Source organism: Prionailurus bengalensis, chromosome B4 (genome assembly GCF_016509475.1).
Source record: "Prionailurus bengalensis isolate Pbe53 chromosome B4, Fcat_Pben_1.1_paternal_pri, whole genome shotgun sequence".
NCBI classification, from domain to species: domain Eukaryota; kingdom Metazoa; phylum Chordata; class Mammalia; order Carnivora; family Felidae; genus Prionailurus; species Prionailurus bengalensis.
The window spans coordinates 134,899,441-134,922,884 of NC_057358.1; the positions used below are offsets into that span (position 1 = coordinate 134,899,441).

Below are 23,444 nucleotides of genomic sequence, written 5' to 3' on the forward strand. Positions count from 1 at the left end.
CTGGGCCCACGCCTTTCTGGATTGGCGGGGAGATTGAAATACAGAGAGGGACAGACACCTGCCTGAGGTCACTGAGTCAGTGGCAGAGCCAGAGCCAGAGCTAGGGCCTGCCTGGGTCTTCTGATCCTGCCCCAATACTGTTTGTATCTTCCCTCCTTCCCCTTTCCCCTCCCTCTGTGTGGTGAAGTCTCATCTTTCTGACATAATCATCCCATGGCTATTCTCTATATCCCCCTAAGTACAATACAGACTTCCTTGACCAACTTAGCAAGGAAATATATTTACTATGTCTTGGCTTAGTGTTTTTCTTTGGTTTGAATTGTATACAATATTTTATACTGAAGTCATTTGTTTTTGTCAGCATCTAAGGCAAGCACTGAGTGGATATATTTAACCTGCCTTCTTCACAGATAGTCACAGATACCATTCAATAAGCAGCTTTTGCATTGTGTTTAAGACTTAGGAATAATATCAGAATCACTTTTTATTTTATTTTTTTGCAAAAGGAAGACAAATGGGAGCACCTGGGTGGCTCAGTCAGTTAATCAAGTTACTTGATTAACTTGATTCAGTTAATCAAGAGACTCTTGATTTCAGCTCAGGTCATGATCTCAGGTTGAGCCCCCCATCAGGCTCTGTGCTGACAGCGTGGAGCCTGCTTGGGAATCTGTCTCCCTCTCTCTCTGCCCCTCTCCTGCTAGTGCTCTCTGTCTCTGTCTGTCTCTAAATAAATGAATAAATAAACATTAAAAAAAAAAGGAAGACAAATGTTCATCTTAACACCAAGAACATTTAATTATGAATTATACTGAATTGTCATATCATTATAATTACTCTGCATATGATTAATATATCAGATTGAATTTATCATCATATATGTCAATACTTATTAAGATGATTCCACTTAACCCTTTTGAGCACTTTCTATATGCTGGGCACTGTGTTAGGTGGTTTATGTGCAGTATCTCATTGAGTCCTCCTAACAACCCTATGAAATTGATACTATTATTATTTCCTACCAGAGGAGTTAAGAGTCTTACTTAAAGTGCTATAGCTGGTCAGTAGAAATGGTGAAATATATACTGTTGATTCTACTTGAAAGCCATCAAGCATAGGGTCTGATGAATAGAAGGCTCAGTAATGGCCATGGTAATGATAATAATACTAATAGTTGTTTTTTTTTTTTTTGTACTAAGCCAGAATTCTGTCTTTATGATGTTCCCAACTTTCACTCTCCCAGTTTCTGGCTCTATAGAAGACAAAATATGCTAATGTTAATCCAGTTTAACAGTCATGTACTGAGCTAGGTACTGAGTACTCTGAGAGGAATCTGACTCAGTCCCTTTCCTCAAGGTCTTCCCAGTCCAATAGGGGAGATAGATACTTAGTTAAAGAAGCTGATTACTGGTTGTGGTGAGAGACACATACAATACAGGCTTTGTGTAAATAGGGCAAGATAAATTTTGTTGGGAGATCTGTCCTGATCCTAATTCATACAGTGGAGCGTGTTCATTTTCTATAGCTGTGTAACATGCCCTCCATGCGAGGCAGCCTGGCTACCCTGACCCTTCTCGGCAAGTTGGTGGATGCTATCCCTCCCCTGGCAGACAAGCTTGTAATGGAGCACAGTGAGTAACCTCTGGGGAAGAGATGCTACTACCCTTTTACCAGCTTTGATCACACTTTATATCACCATCTGGGTGGTCCACTCACTATACACACCTGGGAAGTTGTTACTTTCCTATTCTAGGCGTTCAGTTTCCCATCTGCAAAATGTACTCTATGTTGGCCAAGTTGAAAAAATTCTTGACCCTGGTCTTGAGTTATTTCACAAATTAAGTATCTACTTAATTAAGTTATGTTAACACAAATTAAGTATCTACTTATGGACCTTCCTTTGGATGGAAGGAGGAATTAATTCTGGAATACAGAGTGCTTTTTTCTATCAATAAAATGCAAATAAATATCTCATAGAGGATTTACTCCAGGGTTAATCACTTCTCTAAACCTTGGTTTTCTCTTTTGATTAAGGGTCCAGAAATTGTTTGTTATGGAGATTATAAAGGATTACCACTATTACTACCCTACGGGGCACAATAGTTTGGAGTTTCATATAGCAGCTGACATTGTGAGGTTTCCCTGGCCCCTTGGTTGTTTTCTGGACAGGTAATCTGATGGAACATCTGTTGAGGGGTTTAGTATACCCCAATGAGGGGGTGCGAGCTTCTGTCTGTTACCTCTATGGGAAGCTGTACTCTTCACCAGTGGCTGCTGAGATGCTTTCAGGCCATTTCCGGGAGAAGCTGTGTCCTCTCTTCCTTTCCACCCTGGATGGCGCCCAGACAAAGGAGCTACAGATCAACTGTTTGGGTAAGATATAGGACTGGAGAGAAAAGAGAGAATGCTTTTGATGTTTTGCTTGGGGACCTGAGATATTGGCTCTCTAGTGGTAGGGAAGTTTGCCTCTTTGAAAAGCTTTGAAAAGCTCTCTAGTGGTAGGGAAGTTTGAAAAGGGTAGAAGCCATGGGTTTAGGAGAGAAGACGGAAAGGCTGGGGGTGCCTGGGTGACTCAGTCGGTTGAGGGTCCAGCTCTTGATTTTGGCTCAGGTCATAATCTCAGGGTCTCAGTGGGATTGAGCCCTGTATTGGGCTCCGTGCTGAGTATGGAGACTGCTCAAGATTTTCTCTCTCTCTCCCTCTGTCCCTTTACCCCTCACTCATGTGCACGCACGCATTTTCTCTCTCTCTCTCTCTCTCTCTCTCTCTCTCAAAAAAAATCTTGAAAAAGAAAAGATGCACAGACTATGATAGATGCCTATCTAAGACCCTTGCCTTTGGGGGCACCTGGGTGACTCAGGATGTTAAGCATTCGACTCTTGATTTCAGCTAAGGTCATGATCTCATGGTTCATGGGTACGAGTGCTGAGTCTTCAGTGACTCTTCACTGACAACATGGAGTCTGCTTGGGATTCTCTGTCTCCATTTCTCTCTGCCCCTCCCCCACTTGTGTGTACTCTCTCTTTTAAAAAATTAAAAATAAAAAAAGAACCTTGCTTTTGCAAGGAGAAGAAAGTGGGACAACAATTTTTCTGCCTCTGGTTTTTACTGCCTGCTCTGGTGTATCCTGTTTTTGCTGCCAAGTTAATCTTCACACTGCATAGCTTGCGTTTCTTGTTTCCTATTTGAAAAATCATCTATGGCTCCCTCTGGCCTCCAGGTGATGTGCAGGTTTCCTACTTGTTATTTGAGGTTCCTTAGGAGCCCCTGTGTACCCTTTCAGCCTCTTCTTCTGCTGTTTCCTTATGTAGGTACACAAGACCCTTGAAATGCTTCTGACTAACATTTTTGAAAAAATGTATTTCATTTATTTTGAGAGAGAGAGAGACTGAGAGAACAGTCAGGGCAGGGGTAGAGAGAGAGGGAGAGAGAGAATACCAAATAGGCTCTGCGCTGTCAGCACAGAGCCCAATGTGGGGCTCGAACCTATACACTGTGAAATTATGACCTGAGCTGAAATCAAGATTCGGATGCTTAATCAACCAAGCCACCCAGGTGCCCCTCACATTTTTTTAAAGTAAGCTCCACACCCAGCATGGAGCCCAACATGGGGCTTAAACTCACGACCTGAGATCAAGACCTGAGCTGAGATCAAGAGTTAGATGCCTAACTGACTGAGCCACCCAGGTGCCCCAGGAGCTTTCACATTTTGAACAGAGGTACTATGATTGGTAACTGGGTGAGGGCCTATTCCAAAGCAGGAGCTACAGGGAAAAGCATTGTCTATGGGTGACAACAGTTTCTTTTCACAGTTTGGGCCAAGAACTCTGTTATAAACAGTCTGGCCATACATAGTGAGTGTTCATTTTGGGCCAGGCCCTGTGTCAGGCTCTGGGGTCATAAAGATGATCAAACCCAAGCTCTATTCTGAGGGAGCTCATAGTCTAGTGTGGAAGAAGGATGTGGAGAATTAAAGATTAGTGTGATAAGTGTTGTCCCAGAGGTTGCATACAAGAGCATGGGATTCTATTTAATATGATGTTAGAGGTCCTTGCCATAACAATGAGGCAAGAAAAAGAAATAAAAGACATTAAAATTAGGAAGGAAAAAGTAAAATGGTCTCTGCAAATGCTATCACCTTATGTATAGAAAACCCTAAAAACTTCACCAAAAAACTGTTAAACCTAACAAACGAATTTAGTAAAGTTGCAGGATATAAAATCAGTTGTTTTTCTATACACTAACAGTGAATTATCTGAAAAATAAATTAAAACAATCCCATTTATAATAGCATTAAAAATAACAAAATACTTAGGAATGTCTGTGGTGACATGATGAAATTTCTAGAGGATGTCTGAGGGGCTACCTTAGGCATACTCTGGTGCCTATACTTCTCTCGCCTCACCTCCCAACCCTTTTGTTTTCTAGGTTGGCTGAGGCAGCTGCTGAAGTATGATCTCTTTGTGTCTGTAATCATGAATGAATCTTCACTGGCGGAAAGTACGGAGGGTGTTGAGGGGCCACCAGGAAAGACCTCACTGCCTTTGGTGCTCAAAAAGGTGCTTGTCTTGTGATTTCTGGTCTCTAGGTTCAATAACAAGGGAACTGGTATGGCTCCTGGGCCTTGTATCACTCCTATCTAAGATTTCTAAGGTGTTTTCTTACTGGCTCAAACAATATGCTGTTAGAGTACTCAAAGTACAGTTGACCCTTGAACAACATGGGGGCTAGGGGCCCTGATTTCCCCTGCAGTTGAAAATTCACATAGAACTTTTGACTCCCCCCCAAATTTAACTATTAATAGTCTGTTGACCAGAACCCTTACCAATAACATAACCAGTCGATTAACACATATTTTGTATATGTATGATATTCTGTATTCTTAAAATAAAATAAGCTAGAGAAAGGAAAATGTTATTAAGAAATTCATAAGGAGGTGGCAGACAGCCTCTCCTTTGCTCTCCCTTGTGGTATATTTAATAAACTTCTATCTCCTTTGGAAAAAAAATTCCTAAGGAGGAGAAAATATTTGGAGTACTGCACTGTATTTATTGAAAAAAATCTGCATGTAAGTGGACCCACGTTGTTCAAGGTTCAACTGTAGGTTTTATTTCAGTTGTGAATATTTATATACACACCTCCCCCTTAACATCTCGGCTGGCTGATAATGGAGAATATATGCAGCAACAGAAAGTAAGCTATCTCAGGTGTTTTAGTGATAAAACTCAAGCTTCTTAGCTTGGTACCTAGAGTCCTCTTTCTCTGGATCCTCCTTATCCCTTTAGCCTTATTAACCTATCTCTTCCACCCCACAATCCAGTGCTCCAGCCATATGTAATTTCTCCCTGGCCCTGCATATGCTAGGACATTCTGTCTTTGTGCCTGTGCATCTGCACTTCTCCTTTGCCTTTAAAGCCTTTCCCCTCTCCTTTGTCTGTTGATCCTTCAAGGCCTATAGGGTTCCTTTGTCTTCTTGGCTCCTTTAGGCAGAATGTGCCCTGTGTCATGGCTTCACTATATTGTGGTTGATCTACTGGGAGCTTCTTTAGGGCAGGACCTGAGTCTGGCTGTATCTCTGCAGTGCTCAGCACAGTGCTTGGCAGAGCTACTTGCCCTCATCTGATAGTGGGGATATCATTGATTGACTAGACTGTAGGACTCCTTCTGCAGGAAAGAGGAGGGGCCCTGGTCAGAAGTGGAAAATGGACAGTTCGGGATAGAAAAGGCGGGTATTAAAAAGCCAGGGTAAACTGCTCCTCCTTATTTCCCTGGGATGCCTCTAGAAAGGTCCATGCAAGGCCTGTGAACTCCGAAGAGCAAGTTCTGTGTCTCTGAATCAGAAAATCTCAGATTGGGTTCTTTTCTGTGTTCATTTTTTTGCTGCCATCCTGAAGTCCATGGTGACATCTGGTTAGAACATTGGATCCCAGGCTCAGCAGGACACAAGGTCTGTGTCCTCACAGTGCACCAAGGCAGCAAAATGGTGGCAGGGACAGAGATTAGACAACACTTCCCTAGGGGGAGAGAGAGGAATCTTGACTTAGGGGCCCTGGCCTCCACTCATGTGGAGACTGTTCTTCTCTTGGCAACTTTGAATTATCAGTGTGTTATTTTACTACAGCAGCCAGCAAGGTTGGAACTAGGGTGAGATGAGTGAGATATTTGCCTTAGGTGTAAAATAAGGGGGTGCTAAAAACCTCAGCAATCAGGATAGTGTTTTAATGCAATGTGTGTGTGTGTGTATGTGTGTGTGTGTGTGTGTGTGTGTGTGTGTGTGTGTGTGTGTTTTAAATCTGAGAGAGTGTGAGCCCATGAGCAGGGGAGAGGGGCAGAAAAAGAGAAAATCTTAAGCAGGCTCTGTGCTCAGTGCAGAGCCCAATGTGTGGCTTAATCCCATGACCCTGGGATCATGACCTGAGCTGAAATCAGGAGTTGGATGCTCAACCGACTGAGCCACCCAGGCTCAATTTTGTATATATTTATATATTAAAAAAAAAAAAATATATATATATATAGGGTTGCCTGGGTGGCTCAGTCGGTTGAGTGTCCGACTTTGGCTCAGGTCATGATCTCTCGGTTTGTGAGTTTGAGCCCCGCATCAGGCTCTGTGCTGACAGCTCGGAGCCTGGAGCCTGCTTCGGATTCTGTGTCTTGTTCTCTCTCTGCCCCTCCTCTGCTCATGCTCTGTCTCTCTCTGTGTCTCAATAATAAATAAACATTAAAAAAATTTTTTTTAAATATATATATAATTAAAATTTTTTTAATGTTTATTCATTTTTGAGAGAAGAGACAGAGACAGAGCATTGAGTGGGAGAGAGGCAGACACAGAGAGAGACACAGAACTCAATGCAGGCTTCAGGCTCCTCGCTGTCAGCACAGAGTCCAAAGTGGGGCTAGAACTCACGAATGGCGAGATCATGACCTGAGCCAAAGTTGGATGCTTAACCTTGACTGAGCCACCCAGGTGCCCTGTATGTATGTATATATATATATATATATGTATATATATATATATATATTTTTTTTTTTAATGTATATTTATTTATTTTTTTGAGAGAGAGAGCATGAGCAGAGGAGGGGCAGAGAGAGAGGGAGAGAGAGGATCCGAAGCGGGCTCTGCACTGAGAGCAACAAGCCTGATATGGGGCTCAAACTCACAAACCATGAGATCATGACCTGAGCTGAAGTCAGATACTCAACTGACTGAGCCACCCAGGTGCCCCTGCAATATTTTTTTAAAAATCAAAGTTAATTCAAAAAAAAAAAAAGTTAATTCATAGTGAACAAAATACCAAAATTTTAAATAAAGATAAGATCAACATATATCCTTTTATTTCTGTTCTGGCATATTTGTCAGAGTCTAATGCTATTCCTTCCTGATTTTGGCTGGTAATCAACTTATTCTCCCTTAATTCAGATCCCTAGGAATATATTGTCAATGTTTGTGTCTCTTCTGTTGCAATGTTGATCCATTCATTTAGTCAAATATATACTGAACACTAATATGAGGTGTTAGTTACTGTGTTAGGCACTGGGAATATCATGGTATGTAAACAGACAAGTTCCTTGCCTTTGCATGGTCTCCTGGGGAAGGCAGGTAATAAACAAGCAAATGAACAAGCAAAGTATTCTAGTTTTGCTATAAAGGAAACAAAGAGGAGATGAGATAGTAGTGAGGAAGGCCAGCTACAGGTTGAGTGGTAGGCAGGGCCTCTCTGAAGGGTTAACACTTGAGCTGATGCTTGAAGATTTAAAGTCAGCCAGTGATCAATTATACCTCAATGAGGCTGAAAATAAGTAAATTAAGTAAGTAAGTAAGCTAGTGATATGAAGAGTGGGCAGAAAAGTATGTCAGGCAGAGGGAACAGCAAATAAAGGCTAGAGGAAGAGAGATGCCTGATGTGTTCTAGGAGCAGATGGAGGCCAATGGGATGGATGGTGGGCGGAATGTGATGTGGCCTAAGATGAATTTACACTTGATCTTAGCCAAAAGGCCAAGAAGTGATAGCCTAAGATGAGTCTAGAGATTAAACAGGAAAAATCATGCTAGTCCTGATGGGTCACGGTAAATAATTAGGATCTTTTTAAAGACAGATGTTCATAATTAATTTTGTTTATGATGAAAAATAGGTTTGGAGTGTTTTCTTTCTCAACACAATAAGGAACATGCACTTTAAGCCAAGAATTGTTGTTTTTGCTTAGCAGTTAAATAGCATTTTTCTTTTTAAAAAAAAATTATTTATTTTTTAATGTTTTTTACCTTTGAGAGAGAGAGAGAGAGAGAGAGCGAGAGAGAGAGAGCATGAATGGGGAAGGGGCAGAGAGAGAGACACACACACACACACATAGAATCTGAAGCAGGCTCCAGGCTCTGAGCTGTCAGCTTTGAGATCATGACCTGAGCTGAAGTTGGACGCCTAACTGACTGAACTCCTAATATCATTAGGAACTCCCAGGTGCTCCTAAATATCATTTTTTTAAAGATAAGTTTTGTTTTGTTTTGTTTTGTTTTTACATTTTAACAGCTCTGAAATTGGGAGACATTTTACCATCAGTGCTGTGTTATAGCTTAATAATAGCTCTTTTACTCTTAGTGGTATATAAAATAATGGTTTACCTTACATCAGTAGCATTTTAAGATACGTGTCATTTCCTATATAAAATAGAAGATAAAGATTAATGCTGTATAGAAACCCCTTTGCATACTAATAGAAAGGCTGATCATGTGTCCATATTCAAGCCTGACATAACTGAGATGGGTTTAAGCTTGCAGTCCTCAGATGCCTCTCTACCAGATATGAATGTGACTTGGTCGTTTTCCTTTGCAGCTCTAAAACCAGGCACACCCTCCTTTGTGGCTCATGATATATGTTCTACTCATCATTTTCCCCTAGAATTCCAGTTTCTCCTACACTTAAAATCTGGGAGCACCTGGCTGGCTTAGTCAGAGGAGCATGTGATCTTGATCTCGGGGTCTTGAGTTTGAGCCCCAGGTGGCGTATAGAGACTACTTAATAAATAAAACTTAAAAGAAATATGTAGTTGCAATTAACCCTTTCCTTGATTTCTGAAAGTGCTATAGGACTTCTGATAGCTATGGTGTCCAGTAGGACTTTGGAAATTCATTGAAATGTTTTGAGTAGTGGAATAATCTGATCTAAAATTTGATGGAGGAGGCATCTCTGTTGTAGGAGGATGCCTAAATTTGGATGTGGCTGACATAAGTTTCTGCCTTACCTTTTCCACTTACTAGCTATGTGGCCTGGAATAAGTGACTTAGCCTCCATGAGCTTTAATTCCTTCCTCTGTGTGTTGAGAGTCTCCAAGACCACCCCCAGGTTCAATGATTCACTAGGAGGGCTCACAGGATTCAGTAAATAGTCATACTCATGCCTCTTATTTATTACAGTGAAAGAATACAAAGCAAAATTGGCAAAGAGAAAAGCTGTGTGGGGTGAAATCTGGGGGACAACCAGGCACAAGCTTTTAAGAGTCCTCTCTCCGTGGAGTCAGACAAAGATGCACTTTATTCCTTCAGCAATCAACTGTGGCAACACATGTGATTTGTTGCCTGGCAGAGAAGCTTATTAGAGTCTCAGTGCCCAAGATTTTTATTGGGGGCAGACTGATCATGTAGGCATCCTCTGCCTAGTACAACCAAAGTTGTACAGACTCCCAGGAGGAAAAGCAGGTATTCAGCATAAACTACATTGTTTGTACAAATAGTTTAGTCACAGAGAGTCAATATTAATGGTTCAGGGAGTGGTGGGAGCCCTCCTAAAATCCAACTTCCCAAACCCAGTCAGTGTTCAACCTTATAGACAGGCCTTTCTAAGGGTAACAGTCTCAGGCCTGCTATGTTGGTTCCTTTCAGCACACCCTGTAGAGTGAGGCTCATGGTAGAACTTTCCCCTGGTATGTTTCAGGCTTGTTGCAAGCATCAAAACCAGATGAGGGCTGTGAAAGTACTTCTGTTAATGAAGGCCCAAACCCTTCCTGGTGACAGTTTTAGTGTCCTTTGAGTGCCATTGTGTTCTTTTGTTCTGTTTCTCACCTACTGTTCTTCAGGCAGACTCCTTTCCATAATCTAGAATTGCTCTCCCTGAGTACCATCCTTGTGCCTGATGCCATCTAGTGCAGGAGGGATTCAGAGAGGAATTGGGCTCTTGCCCTGTGGCACTCAGGCTGCTACCCTCTACCTGTCAGTGGTGTGACTGCAGCACTTTTTGCTGCCTGTTTCTCCAGCTTCTCCTCTCTAGAGATGAGACTCTGCAGGTGGCCAGTGCCCACTGTATAACTGCGGTGCTGGTCCACTCCCCAGCGAAGCATGCCCCAGCCTTCATCCATGCCGACATCCCAGGTAGGGAGCTCCATCTAATCTCCTCTGAGGGCCCTGGGGTTCTGACTGGAGACCCTTGAGTCACACAGCGGTAGCTGCGCTACTGGGGTTCTTTGATAATACATTCTGGAGGGAGGGGCTGGTGGCAGGCTCAGTTGTACAGGACAGACTCTAGGAAGTAGGCCTCATAAAGTGAATCCTCTTGCTATGCACCTCTTAGATGACCTTGAGCCATTTGTTACTGATCTTTGTCATTTATTTGACCATCTAGGAAAAAGCACCTAGTGTGAGGTGGTGGAAAGACCTGTGGACAGGAAAGCAAAGGGAACTAATGTTTCTTGAGGGCTTGTCATGACCAGGAAATATGCCCTGAGGTGCACTGTAAGTGCTGCCACGTTCAGGTTCTCATCTCTGCTGTTTTATGGATAAGGAAATTGAGGATCAGAGAAGGGAAATGACTGGTGTAAATTTATAAGGCTAGTCACTGACAGAGAAGGGATATGAAATCAAGCCTCTCTGGCTTTAAAAACTTTTCTCTGCATCCTGCTATTACCCATCCTGAATTCCAGTCCCACCTCTACCACTAACAGTACCTCTCTCTGGGTCTCAGTTACCTCATCTTTTAAAAAGATGAGGTTAGATCCTAACCCTGAGGTTATTTTCCAGGCTTATCTGTGAATTCATGATCATGTCTCATGGAGAGGGTGTGTAAAGAGATGAAGTAATAGGTGTGAGATGCTGAACGAATCCATGGCCCTAGCTTTAGTTAATGGATCGTGATCACGCAATGGTCATCCATTGTTTTCTCCCCTCTTCCGGCCAGAGTTCCTCTTTGAGCACCTTTCCTCTTCCAGCGAAGTGCTCGTCTGGTTCAGCTATAACTGCTTGATACTTCTGGCGGAAGAGCCCCTCTTCTTTTCCAAGTGCCACACGGTGTATGGTGAGTGATGTGAGTCCTCTATGAGCTCTGGGTAGGGTGGTCAGCACTTTGAAATTGGGTAGTAGTGAAAATGATGGAGAGCTAGCCTATACCTTGGAGGGATGGCTGGGTCTGGTCATCTCTATTAGCCCAAACTCATTACCAGATTCCATATGGAAGCAATGATATCCAGACAGTTCCCCTCACAGATTGACAGAAGTATCTATGTTTGGCGAGAAAAAGGCACTCCTATTAGCTGCCGAATGAATTCCAATTGTACCTTAAGAACAACTTTACTCAGCCTTGGATTCAGTCCTTTTCTGTCCATCTAGTTAATCCCTCAGTTTTGCTGATTCAGCCTTTCAAGTTTTCTTGAAACTGTCCCTTCCTTTTCCTTCTTGGTGATACCTTCTTTGTCAGGGACTTTTTTTTTTTTTTAATGTGTATTTATTTTTGAGAGACAGAGAGACAGAGAACAAGTTGGGGAAGGGCAGAGAGAGAGAGGGAGATACATAATCCGAAGCAGGCTCCAGGCTCTGAGCTGTCAGCACAGAGCCCAACCCGGGACTCGAACCTGTGAAATGTGAAATTATGACCTGAGCGGAAGTTAGACATTTAACCAACTGAGCCACCCAGGCACCCCTTGTCTGGGACTTTTTATATCCTGTCTGGATTTTTAGGCAGGGCGCATTCAGTCATTCATTTTATATTCTGTGCTCCTGTTCTATTCCAGGCACCAGGCTAGGACCTAGAGATTTAGGGATACATATAATGTGGTCCCTGTCCTCTGGAAGGGGAGAGAGATATAAACAAGCTGATTAGGGCTCTGCTAGAGGAAAATACAGGGGATATGGGAGCTCAGTGGAGGCCCACAGCTCTGACTTGACTTTTGAGAAAGAATAGGAGTGTGTCTAGTAGAAAAGGCACAACTTGGTCAGTAGACGTTCACTGAATACCTCGAGTACCAGGGCCTGTGCTATGGCTTGTGCTGGGTTTCAGGGAGACAGAGATGAATCAGATAAGGGCCCGCCCTCAAAGATCTCACAGTCCCATCCCATCAGTTCAACCTTGTCAGGGCCTCTCCATAAGGGGTCACCAGCAAAAATGTGCTACCCAGAACCTCTTACTTCTCCTGGGCAGGCATTGAAGAAACTACCAACTACTGATCCTTGGCCTCTGCCATGTCATTTTGAAATAGGGATTGAGTCAGTGGTGAGGAGCCTACAGGGAAGCCTGCGGATGAACAACACAGAGCTACATAAGGAGGGCCTGCTGCTTTTTGCTGAGATCCTCACTCGGTGAGCAAAGTGATGTGAAATCGACCTGTAGGAGCCAGACTGGAGAAGGAAAGAAGGTGGAGTCAGTGATAGGCATTCACTTACTCATTGCTCATTTACCATTTCTTAGGCAGCCAGAGGAGATCAAACTGTTCACAAGCTCAACCATGTGTAGAGATGCTGGCCGTGCCCTCCAAGAGGCAGTAAATAGCCCTGTGCTGGAAGTGGCTGCTGAGGCAGTGAAGGCCATTTCTGCCTTTCTGAGGTGAGAGACCCAGGTGGGCTGAACTTTCTACCTCTGCATGTCCCGCAGGCCAGGTCAAGTCAGGGAAGCTTCTGGGAGGTACTTGTCCTTTGGGTCAGGGAATCAATCAATCTTCCCTCCCTCCCTCCCTCCCTTCCTTCCTTCCTTCCTTCCTTCCTTCCTTCCTTCCTATTTATTTATTTATTTCAATAATATATATATATATATATTTTTTTTTTTCCAGGAATAGACTTTAGTGATTCATCACTCATGTTTAACACCCAGTGCTCTTCCCAACCAATGTCCCCCTTAATGCCCCTGACCCCTTTAGCGCTTCCCCCCACCTAACACCCCACCAGCAACCTTCAGTTTGTTCTCTGTATTTAGGAGTCTGTTATGGTTTGTCTCCCTCTCTGTTTTTATATTATTTTTACTTCCCTTCCTATATATTCATCTATTATGTATCTTAAATCCCACATATGAGTGAAATCATATAATATTTATCTTCTTCTCACTGACTTATTTCACTTAGCATAATACACTCTAGTTCCATCCACGTTGTTGCAAATGGCAAGATTTCATTTTTTTTCATCGCTGAGTAATATTCCATTAAATATATATACCACATCTTTTTTATCCATTCATCAGTTGATGGACATTTGGGCTCTTTCCATACTTTGGCTATTGTTGATAGTGCTGCTATAAACATTGGGGTGCGTGTGCCCCTTCGAATCAGCATTTTTGTGTCCTTTGAATAATTATCTAGTAGTGCAGTTGCTGGGTTGTAGGATAGTTCTATTTTTAACTTTTTGAGGAACCTCCATACTTTTTCCAGTGTGGCTGCACCAGTTTGCATTCCCACAAGCAGTGCAAAAGGGTTCCCCTTTCTCCGCATTCTTGCCAACATCTGTTGTTGCCTGAGTTGTTAATTTTAACCATTCTGACAGGTGTGAGTTGGTATCTTATTGTAGTTTTGATTTGTATTTCCCTGATGATGGATGATGTTGACCATTTTTTCATGTGTCTGTTAGCCTTCTGGATGTCTTCTTTGGAAAAGTATCCATTCATGTCTTTTGCCCATTTCACTAGTTTTTTTTTTTTTTTTTTTTTGGGGGGGTGTTGAGTTTGATAAGTTCTTTATCTTATATGTCATTTGCAAATATCTTCTCCCATTCCATCGGTTGCCTTTTAGTTTTGCTGATTGTTTCCTTTGCTGTGCAGAAGCTTTTTATCTTGATGAGGTCCCAATAGTTCACTTTTGCTTTTGTTTCCCTTGTCTCCGGAGACATGTCAAGTAAGAAGTTGCTGTGGCCGAGGTCAGAGGTTGTTGCTTGTTCTCTGCTCTAGGATTTTGATGGCTTCCTGTCTTACGTTTAGGTCTTTCATACATCTTGAGTTTATTTTGTGTATGGTGTAAGAAAGTGGTTCCAGGTTCATTCTTTTGCATGTTGCTGTCCAGTTTCCCAGCACCATTTGCTGAAGAGGCTTTTTTCCTTGGATATTCTTTCCTGCTTTGTCAAAGAGTAGTTGGCCATATGTTTGTGGGTCGATTTCTGGGTTCTCTATTCTGTTCCATTGATTTATGTGTCTGTTTTTGTGCCAGTACCATACTGTCTTGATTACAGCTTTGTAGTATAACTTGAAGTCTGGAATTGTGATGCCTCCTGCTTTGGTTTTCTTTTTCAAGATTGCTTTGGCTATTCGGGGTCTTTTCTGGTTCCATACAAATTTTAGGATTGTTTTTTCTAGCTCTGTGAAGAATGCTGGTGTTATTTTGATAGGGATTGCATTGAATATGCAGATTGCTTTGGGTAGTGTTGACATTTTAACAATATTTGTTCTTCCAATCCATGAGCATGGAATGTTTTTCCATTTTTTTGTGTGTCATCTTCAGTTTCTTTAATAAGCTTTCTATAGTTTTTAGTATATATATTTTTCACATCTTTGGTTAGGTTTATTCCTAGGTATTTTATGGTTTTTGGTGCAAGGGAAATTTTCATGAATTTTTTCTTTCCAGTACGTTATTTACTCTGTACTCTCTTTCTGGAACTGCCATTCCAATGTTGGACATTCTGGATGGGTCCTTTAATTTTCTTTGTTTTCTGAAAGCTTTTCTTTTTTTTTTTTTTCATTATGCACTAGTTTCTGGGAAATTTTATTGACTTTATGTTTCTTGAAATTTTTTTTAATGTTTATTTTTGAAAAAGTGAGAGAAAGCGTGAGCGGGGGAGGAGCAGAGAGAGAGATGCACACACAGAATCTGAAGCAGGCTCCAGGCTCTAAGCTGTCAGCCCAGAGCCTGATGCAGGGCTCGAACTCACGAGCTGTGAGATCATGACCTGAGCTGAAGTCAGACACTCAACTGACTGAGCCACCCAGGTGCCCCAATTTATCTTTCATCCCTTCATTTGTGTGTTTTATTTCTGCTTTCATATTTAATTTGGAAGAGTTCATTCCAATTCTCTGCATTTTTTTTAATTTTAAAAATGTTTATTTATTTATTTTGAGAGAAAGAGAGCATATGAGTGAGGGAGGGTCAGAGAGAGAGGAAGAGAGAAAGAATCGCAAGCAGACTTCGTGCTGTCAGCACAGAGCCTGATGTGGTGTTTGGACCCACAAACCATGAGGTCATGATCTGAGCTGAAATCAAGATCAGATGCTTAACCAACTGAGCCACCCAGGTACCCCTTAATTTTTTTTAAGTAAGCTCTATGCCCAATGTGGGGTTTGAACTCATGACCCTGAGATCAAGAATCTCATACTCCACTGAGCCAGCCAGACACCCCATCTGCATGTCTTTACATAGCATTTTATTCTATTTATTTCATGGATGTAATTTTTTAAAACTTTTAGTCAAGATTTTTCTCCTACTTCCTTTCTACTAATTGTTATTTTTGCCTAAAATGTTCTTCCCTAAAATCTTTGCATGAGTGGCTTCTTCCCATTATCATTCAGGTCGCATTCAGAGCCTCCTTCCCTAACTAATCCATTAGGTTGTTATATAGCACCTATCAAACACTTGATGTTCTTGTTTATTCTTTTGTTTTGTGTCTCTCCTTATTATAATAATAATCTCCAGAAGATCAGGGACCATGTCAGTTTTTTTACTACTATAAGCCTCATTTCTGGAAGATAGTATATAAATGAAGGATGTCAAAATAGATGGTAAGACTAAGAGATCTTAGGGTCAGGATGGAAATTATAACTTAGAAAGATGCTGGATATCTTGAAAAAAAGTAATGGAGGAAACTTGAATAAATTCTGTTTCCATGTTTTCCCTTCTAAAACTCTAACAAAGTAATATATTCAAATAATAAAAAATAAAATATACAGGTATATAATGGAAAAGAACAGTCTCCTGTCCCCACTTCCTAAAGGAAACTAACTTTAATTCATTTTGGTTTTAATTCTGGTGATTATCTCCCTACATCTAAACAATATGCTTATAATGGTGCTACTTTGTCAATTTAGGACATTATTCATTGAATCACCAGTAAGAAAGACCAAGATTTAGTTCATGTTATTTTGTCTTCTCTACATTTCCTTGGCATTTTTGCCAACATAATATTTTATGTTTTCAAACCTTTAAATAGTATACTTAAAACTTGTATTTCTTGGGGCGCCTGGGTGGCGCAGTCGGTTAAGCGTCCGACTTCAGCCAGGTCATGATCTCGCGGTCCGTGAGTTCGAGCCCCGCGTCGGGCTCTGGGCTGATGGCTCAGAGCCTGGAGCCTGTTTCCGATTCTGTGTCTCCCTCTCTCTCTGCCCCTCCCCCATTCATGCTCTGTCTCTCTCTGTCCCAAAAATAAATAAACATTGGAAAAAAAAAATTAAAAAACAAAAAACAAAAAAAACCTTGTATTTCTTGTTCCCTCAACTTGAAGAGCTTTCTCTTGACTCCCCACTTGGTTAGCTGAGTATATTAGCGTACAACTTTTCCTTTCTCCTCTCCTCTCTACCTTCTACTTCTCAATGTCAGCCAGCTGTACCTTTAATTTTACATGGTAAAGGTTAATATTTATAGTCTCTTTGTGACTATATTGAAGTCTTTGTGATTTGACTCTAGGTTCGTTCTAAAAATGGAAGCAAAAAATAACATTTATATTACAATGACTTCAGTCTGTCTCTTTTTTCCCCTTTGTCCTTTCCTGGATTTGAATCTCTAAATCTGGGGCATGAATCTCAGTGAGGGTGAGATGAGAAACCAACAGAGTAACAAAGGTACAGAATAAGAGCAGTGTCAGTTAGAGGTGTTCATGCAGAACTGGAGGTCTCCCAGGAGGCTAGCGTTATAGGGGACTGGTAGCTCCTTTCAGGCAGGAGGTGGATGATGAGAGAGATTTAGATTTGTGGAAGGACCAAGGTGGGGGGGGGGGGAAGTATAGGGATTACTTAGGGTACAGTAGCTAGTCTAGCTAGCAGGTTGTGTGAAGGGAGTAGTGCGTGAAGAAGCTGGGAAAGCTGAGTAGGTCAGAATTGTGGAGAGTGCTAGGTAGGAGGCGGTTATTAATCCTAAGATGATTTTACTTTTCATGTTAGTTTCCTAGAAGGTTTACTGAGGTGTTCCCTCTGAGGGAGAGTGTGGTTCAGTGGGTCTCTGGGAAGCACAACTGGAAGGAGGAATGAGGAGGGAGAATTGCTGAAAAGAATTTAAAGATGGCGGAACTAGGGATTGACAATCAGTGTAGGGTAGAAGCTTAGAGCTCCTAGAAGTGAAGAAAAAAAGGGAAATCAAGCCTTAACTGTATGCAGTGAACCGAGTGCCTGTTAGAAAGCCCAACAGATTACTGTCAGTGTTCAAAAAAGGGCCACGGCTGAAGGTTAACATAGGTTTCTCCTGAGTTACCGTGCTGGTTTGAATAGCACCCCTCTAAAATTCATGCTCACCCATAACCTCTGAATGTGACCTTATTTGGGAATAGGGCCTTTGATTGAATTAAAATGAGGTCACACAGTACGGGCTCCTAAATCCAAAGACTGGTGCCCTTATAAGGAGAGGGAGATTCGGACATATAGTAAGAGTCACACACAGAGGGAAGGTACCCATGTGAAGAAGACATAGAAATGTGACTTCGGCTGTGAGCCAAAGGATGACAAAGATTGCTGGCAACCATCAGCAGCTGAGGGGGCAAGGCAGGATTCTTCCCTGGAGCCCTTAGAGGGAACCGACGCCTTGATTTCGGACTTCTGGTCCCTAGAACTATGAGAGCACAAGTTTCTGTTGTTTTAAGCCATGTAGTTCGTGGCAATTTGTTACAGCATCCCTAGGCAACAAATGCAGCTACCTTATACCCTGTCAAGTAGTCATTCATTCATTTAACATCTTTTTAAAAATTTATCATCAGTTTATAATGCATCTAGCTCTGTTTAGGTAGCTGGACTCTGGCCTCTTAGAGCTTACAATTAGACTAGTCAATGACTCTTGCCTTCCTGAATCTATGGAATATGAAGGCTCAAATGGACCCTAAGTGTTACTTTCTATATTTATCCCATACTCACAATGATTGAATCTCCAAAAGTAGTTTCTAGTTTTTGCTTATAGTTTCTAAGAATGGGGAGTCACTCCTCCTAGATTTTCCCCTTTACCTGTATAGAGTTTGACTCTTAGAACGTTCTTCCCTATTCTGAAATAAAGTCTGAGTCCTGATAACATTTACCTGTTGATTGTGGTTTTCCTTATCAAGGTAACAGAGCAAATTTGATCTCTCTTCTCCAAGAGAGCTTATCACTAAGTGGAGGACAGTGGCCATATACATCTCTTGATGCACCTTCAGTTCTAGATAATACTTCTTCACCAGGAGGTTCTTCTCTGTGAGAAAACCCTGTCTACTTAATAACAACAATAATAGTCATAGCTGCCATTTATAAGGGCTTACTATCTATTAAGCATCATTCTAAGTGCTTTATCTAATTTGATCCTTAAAATAATTTTATGAGGAAAGTACTATGATCTCTCATTTAATAGATGAGAAAACTGAGGGTTAGGGAGGATGAGGAATCTGCACAAAGTCATGCAGCTAGACAAGTGTTGGAACAAGTATTTTTATCAGATCAAATCCTGGACCCATCACACTGCCCCCCGCCCCCTTGCCTGAGAACCTGAGGGTATCTTGGACTACCTTTACCTTACCCTAAGCCTGCCTTTGTCTCTCTGGCTGCAGGAAGGACCACCAGAGTGCTCTCCCTGTGCAGTATAGGGAACTGCGGGCCTTGCTTGAAGCCATGCTGAACCGGTGTGCAGATTTTTCCCAGACTCCACTGAACAGGAGGCCCCTGGTCAGTACACTGCATGCAGCTTGTTCCTTCTGAAGATCATGCTGTAATGTGTTTTAAGAAGATAATTGCCTTACCTTTTTATGACTCTTTGTAGCTTTTTCTCATGCACACATATCTATAATGAGATTTTTTTTTTCCCTCACTGAAGAGCTTTAAAGCTTAATAACTGCTATCCTCGTTTTTAAAGATTTGGAAACTGAAGCCACAGGATTAAATAATTTTTCTCTAACGTCCAAAATTAGCAAGTACCTGAATTTAGATAGTAAATCCCAGGGTATTTGTACCCAAACCTACTACACTATACCACTTTGTCTTTTATATCATCCAAGCAGTTATGGTAAACGTGCTCACAAAATTATTTAAGGATGGATTCACTAGAATCTTAGAAAGAATCTGACTGATATGCAATGTATTGCAATTATTGGCTTTTAATGGTTCATGGACTGAACATAGCAGAAAGGATACAGTTAATGTGAATGCTGGTTATGTCTTTCAAAATTAACTTTGAAAACTAAGCTTTGCATACGTGATGGGGTGGGAGTTTCATGTGTGTTGGAGCAACTGATATGGGTATTATAGCCACTTAGACTAATGTCCAACAGCCTGTGACAGCTTTTATATATATAAAATATATATATAAATATATATATAATAGAATATATGTATAATAGAATATGTGTGTGTGTGTGTGTGTGTGTGTGTGTGTGTATACATAAAATAGAACAAGAGCCAGTCCTGTGGTTCACAGGGGGACAGATGGTTAATGTTCCCTCTTCTACCATTTTTAAAAGAGCTATTAGGTGACTAGATTTGTGAGGATATAATCAAGATGCCCTGGAAAGTGTTAGGTGTGTGGAAATGCCAGACTCCGGTGTGAGAGGAAGAGGTCTATAGTCCTCTAAGCACAGATTGAGACACAGAGTAGGTACTTGACTAACAGTGCCCACCTCTCCTTCTCACCTCAGGGCCATGCCTCCAGTAGAGATTCGAACAAGGCCATTCTGCGAAGGGGAAAGTTCCTCCTGAGCACTCTGGAGGGATTCAGAAATGCCTGCAGGTGAGGGACCCTCTGTGGTCTGAGGCAGTATTATAGAGGGTGGGAGTGGAAAAGAGTCAGATGAAGGATGAAATTCTAGAAGCAACACTTGATTTCTGATGCTTTGCTGCATAGTGAGAGGACTTTGGCTGGGGCAGAGGTTGGAGATGTGTGTATGTGGAGGGGTGTGTAGAGGTGATTTGAGGAAGAGGAGCAGGAGTAGGAGACTTCTAAAGATTCCCTCCTGGTGAAGTTTTTGTTACTATACAATGAGTCTCCTTGTACGTGAGACTCATGAATGTGTCTCATTTGGCTTTGTTCTTCTTCCCAAATAACGAAGCCCTATAGGTGTTTGCTGAATGCCGGTTGGACTAATTTAGTTCATATTAACAAAATTTGTCATATCTACTCTATGTCAGGCCTGTGGCTAGACAGTGGGAGTAGAAAGATAAATCAGATTGCCCTCTGGCCACAAGGACCTCACGGTGTCGTGGGGAAGAGGCAGTTTTGCATATATATATATATATATATATATATATGGAATTCATTAGGTTGTCACAATGTGGGGAAGGCATTCCTGGTAGAGAGAGCAGCATATATAAAGGGAAAGAGATATAAAACAGCAAGTAGCATGGTATGTTCAGGGAAGTACATGTGATAAGGTAGAAGAATCATGTATTATGAGAGAGGGGGTGGGGAGCACAAAACTGGAGAGGCATCCAAGGACCAGGTCCTCCCTCATTGAGTCCTCTTAAATTTTCTCCAGATCTGCTGATGGGGATACTTTCCCTGGACCCTGAGCTCAGGCGTCCCTCTGAGAGGATGCTTCTAACCTTTATGTTGTATAGGTAGTATGGATATGCTCACACATTGATTTCTTAGGTTGGCTATGGAATTCCAGAGCGAGCCTTCAGCCCACGAGAATCCATTCACAGCTCCTGGAGCCGAGAAGGAAGACACTTTGGAGGCCTTCTCAGAATTTCTTCTCAGTGCCTGTGACTCCCTTTGTATCCCCATGGTGATGGTGGGTTCCTCTGGGACACACATAGCATGAAGTTTGTAGAGGAGAATGTGAGATTGAGCCAAGCCGAGAGACATAAGGCAGCGAGTACTCAACCAGACCTTTGGAGGGTCTCGGTAGTACTGTTTCTCAGCCAGTTTTTCTTTTCTTAAAAAAAAAGAAAACAAAGCGTGGGGCACCTGGCTGTCTCATTTAGTGGAGAGTGTGATTCTTGGTCTTGGGGTTATGGGTTTGAGCCCCCCATTGGGTGTAGTGATTACTTAAAAATTTTTTTTAAATCTTAACCGCCCCCCACCAAAAACCCAAGATGTAGTGTTTCATTGTAAACCAACAGATGCCTCTTAAGTAAAAGTATAAAGCAGTAACAATAAAATAAATAGGTAGTGTTTATGGAGTGATAAATGCTTCGTATTCATTACCTAATTTGATCATCCCAATGACTGTGTGAGATGGGTGCTATAATATCCCCAAGTGAAAGATGAGGTTGTCTTGTTACAACAGTTGCAAAGCAAGTGCACAACAGTGCTGAGATTTGAACCCATGCATTCTTATGATTAGTAAAGAGCAGTGGTGAATGTCTGATTTAGGCCTCACTAAAGAACCCATATGTATTCTGTAAAATGAGATTTGGCCATTCTGAAGAGAGACCTGGTCCTAAAGAGCTTCGTTTTGAGCTGACTTGAGATAGTGGTGGTAGGAAGATCTGGGTCCGGAGCTGCTGACTGCTCTGATGACTTTGGATGAGTCGTCTCCTCTTTGAGGTTTGGTCATCCTGTGAACCTGTGAGAGGTCCCTTTTAGTCAGGGCACCTCCAAATACCTACTGGGAACAGTAGGTGGCAGCAGGGAGGCATCCTCTGGTTCTGGGGACAGAGAACCTCTTTGAAGAAGCCTTTGAGCCAGCATGCCACGGTCTTCAGGTGGGTAACTGTCAGAAGCCATGGGCTGCGTGCATGCTCTGATTGGTACTCAGGAGCAGTAACACTTGGGCAGTTCACATTAGTTTCCTCATCTGCTCTGCCTTCTTCCTAGACTTAGGAAGCGTTAAGAGTCAGATCTAGAACTAGAGGATAGAATTATATTATTCTTGCTTTCTACTTTCCCATATTTTACACATTTCTTTAATGAGCATTATTACCTTTCTAATTAAAATTTTTTTTTGGTTTAAAAACCAAAGGGAATGAGGCGCCTGAGTGGCTCTGTCAGTTAGGTGTCTGACTCTTGATTTCAGCCTACGTCCTGATCTCATGGTCATAAATTCAAGCCCTGTGTTGGACTCCATGCTGGGCATGAAGCCTACTTAAAAAAAAAAATAAATAAAAGGAAAGATATCTATAAGAATCATGTCTCTGATATCCAAGCTTTTACAGGTAGGGAAATGAGACACCAAGAGGGGAGGGGGTGGCTGACCCACGGGCACACAGCAACTTTGTGTAGAGCTTGGTCTTGAATCCAGGTTTCTCTACTCTTAATCCAGAGCTCTGTCTGCTACATCAGGCTGCCTCATGACTGACTGTTCAAAGATCCCATGAAAAATAAATGTGAAGACAGTTTGTAAAGTATATGATTATTACTAAATGGCTATAGTCATAGGAACTTGAGTGTTATTGTGCATTATAGCTTAAAAAGTACTTTTTACACATCAGATCTCATTTGTTTCCAGGAGGTAGGCCATGTTTTATTCTTTTTGGTACAGAGGCCCAGAAAGGTAATATGTCTTACACAACTTATTAAGTGGTGGGTATAACTCTTGGATGCAAGCTTGTGACTTCAGGTTCCCTAGCTCTTCTTGTGCCCTTCAAGTGAAAGGGGTTGGTCTGTTGTTGCTTGATTTGATGCCAGTTTTGCCAATGCTTTCTTCTTCAGAGGCTCAGTCCCGGTGGGCTGTGTTCTCCCTCTTGGTTCTTTGCAGAGGCACTCAGAGCAGGCCACCCACCCAAACTTGATGGAAGTTTTCCTCTCGATCCTACACAGTCTGTTTGTCATCGTTCCCCACATGAAGGAGAAATTCTCCAAGAAGCTCGGTAGGCAAGTATGGAAGTTGGGAGGGAGGCAGGTGCTTATGCTCAAAGAGAGCATAACCTGTGGGCAGGAGGTTTACATAATCACTCAGAATCAATATCTGCACTCTTTCCAGTGTTCAGTGAGAGGGAATACCATTCAACAATCAAAGGTACTAAAAATTAAGTTTTCAAATTTATTGATACCTCTCTCAGAATATCAAGGAGGTTCCAGTTCAGAGTCCACAACATGCATCTTTCCGCATTGCCCTCATCCTTCACATTCCCTCAGACCTCACAGGATGTTCAGCATCTCTGACTCCTGAGTACTAAATG

General features: G+C 42.0%; 1 protein-coding gene across 1 annotated transcript in view; it reads left to right on the plus strand.

Annotated features, from left to right (window-relative positions):
* MEI1 (meiotic double-stranded break formation protein 1) overlaps positions 1 to 23,444 on the plus strand; it is a 79,072-nt gene that overhangs the window by 5,887 nt on the left and 49,741 nt on the right. The window contains exons 5-15 of the mRNA XM_043562750.1: positions 1,523 to 1,628; positions 2,167 to 2,370; positions 4,426 to 4,556; positions 10,243 to 10,357; positions 11,160 to 11,276; positions 12,454 to 12,553; positions 12,663 to 12,797; positions 18,938 to 19,052; positions 20,018 to 20,109; positions 20,971 to 21,112; positions 23,021 to 23,132. Of these exons, the coding sequence (XP_043418685.1) occupies positions 1,523 to 1,628; positions 2,167 to 2,370; positions 4,426 to 4,556; positions 10,243 to 10,357; positions 11,160 to 11,276; positions 12,454 to 12,553; positions 12,663 to 12,797; positions 18,938 to 19,052; positions 20,018 to 20,109; positions 20,971 to 21,112; positions 23,021 to 23,132 (1,369 nt within the window). The remainder of the gene's footprint in view (positions 1 to 1,522; positions 1,629 to 2,166; positions 2,371 to 4,425; positions 4,557 to 10,242; positions 10,358 to 11,159; positions 11,277 to 12,453; positions 12,554 to 12,662; positions 12,798 to 18,937; positions 19,053 to 20,017; positions 20,110 to 20,970; positions 21,113 to 23,020; positions 23,133 to 23,444) is intronic.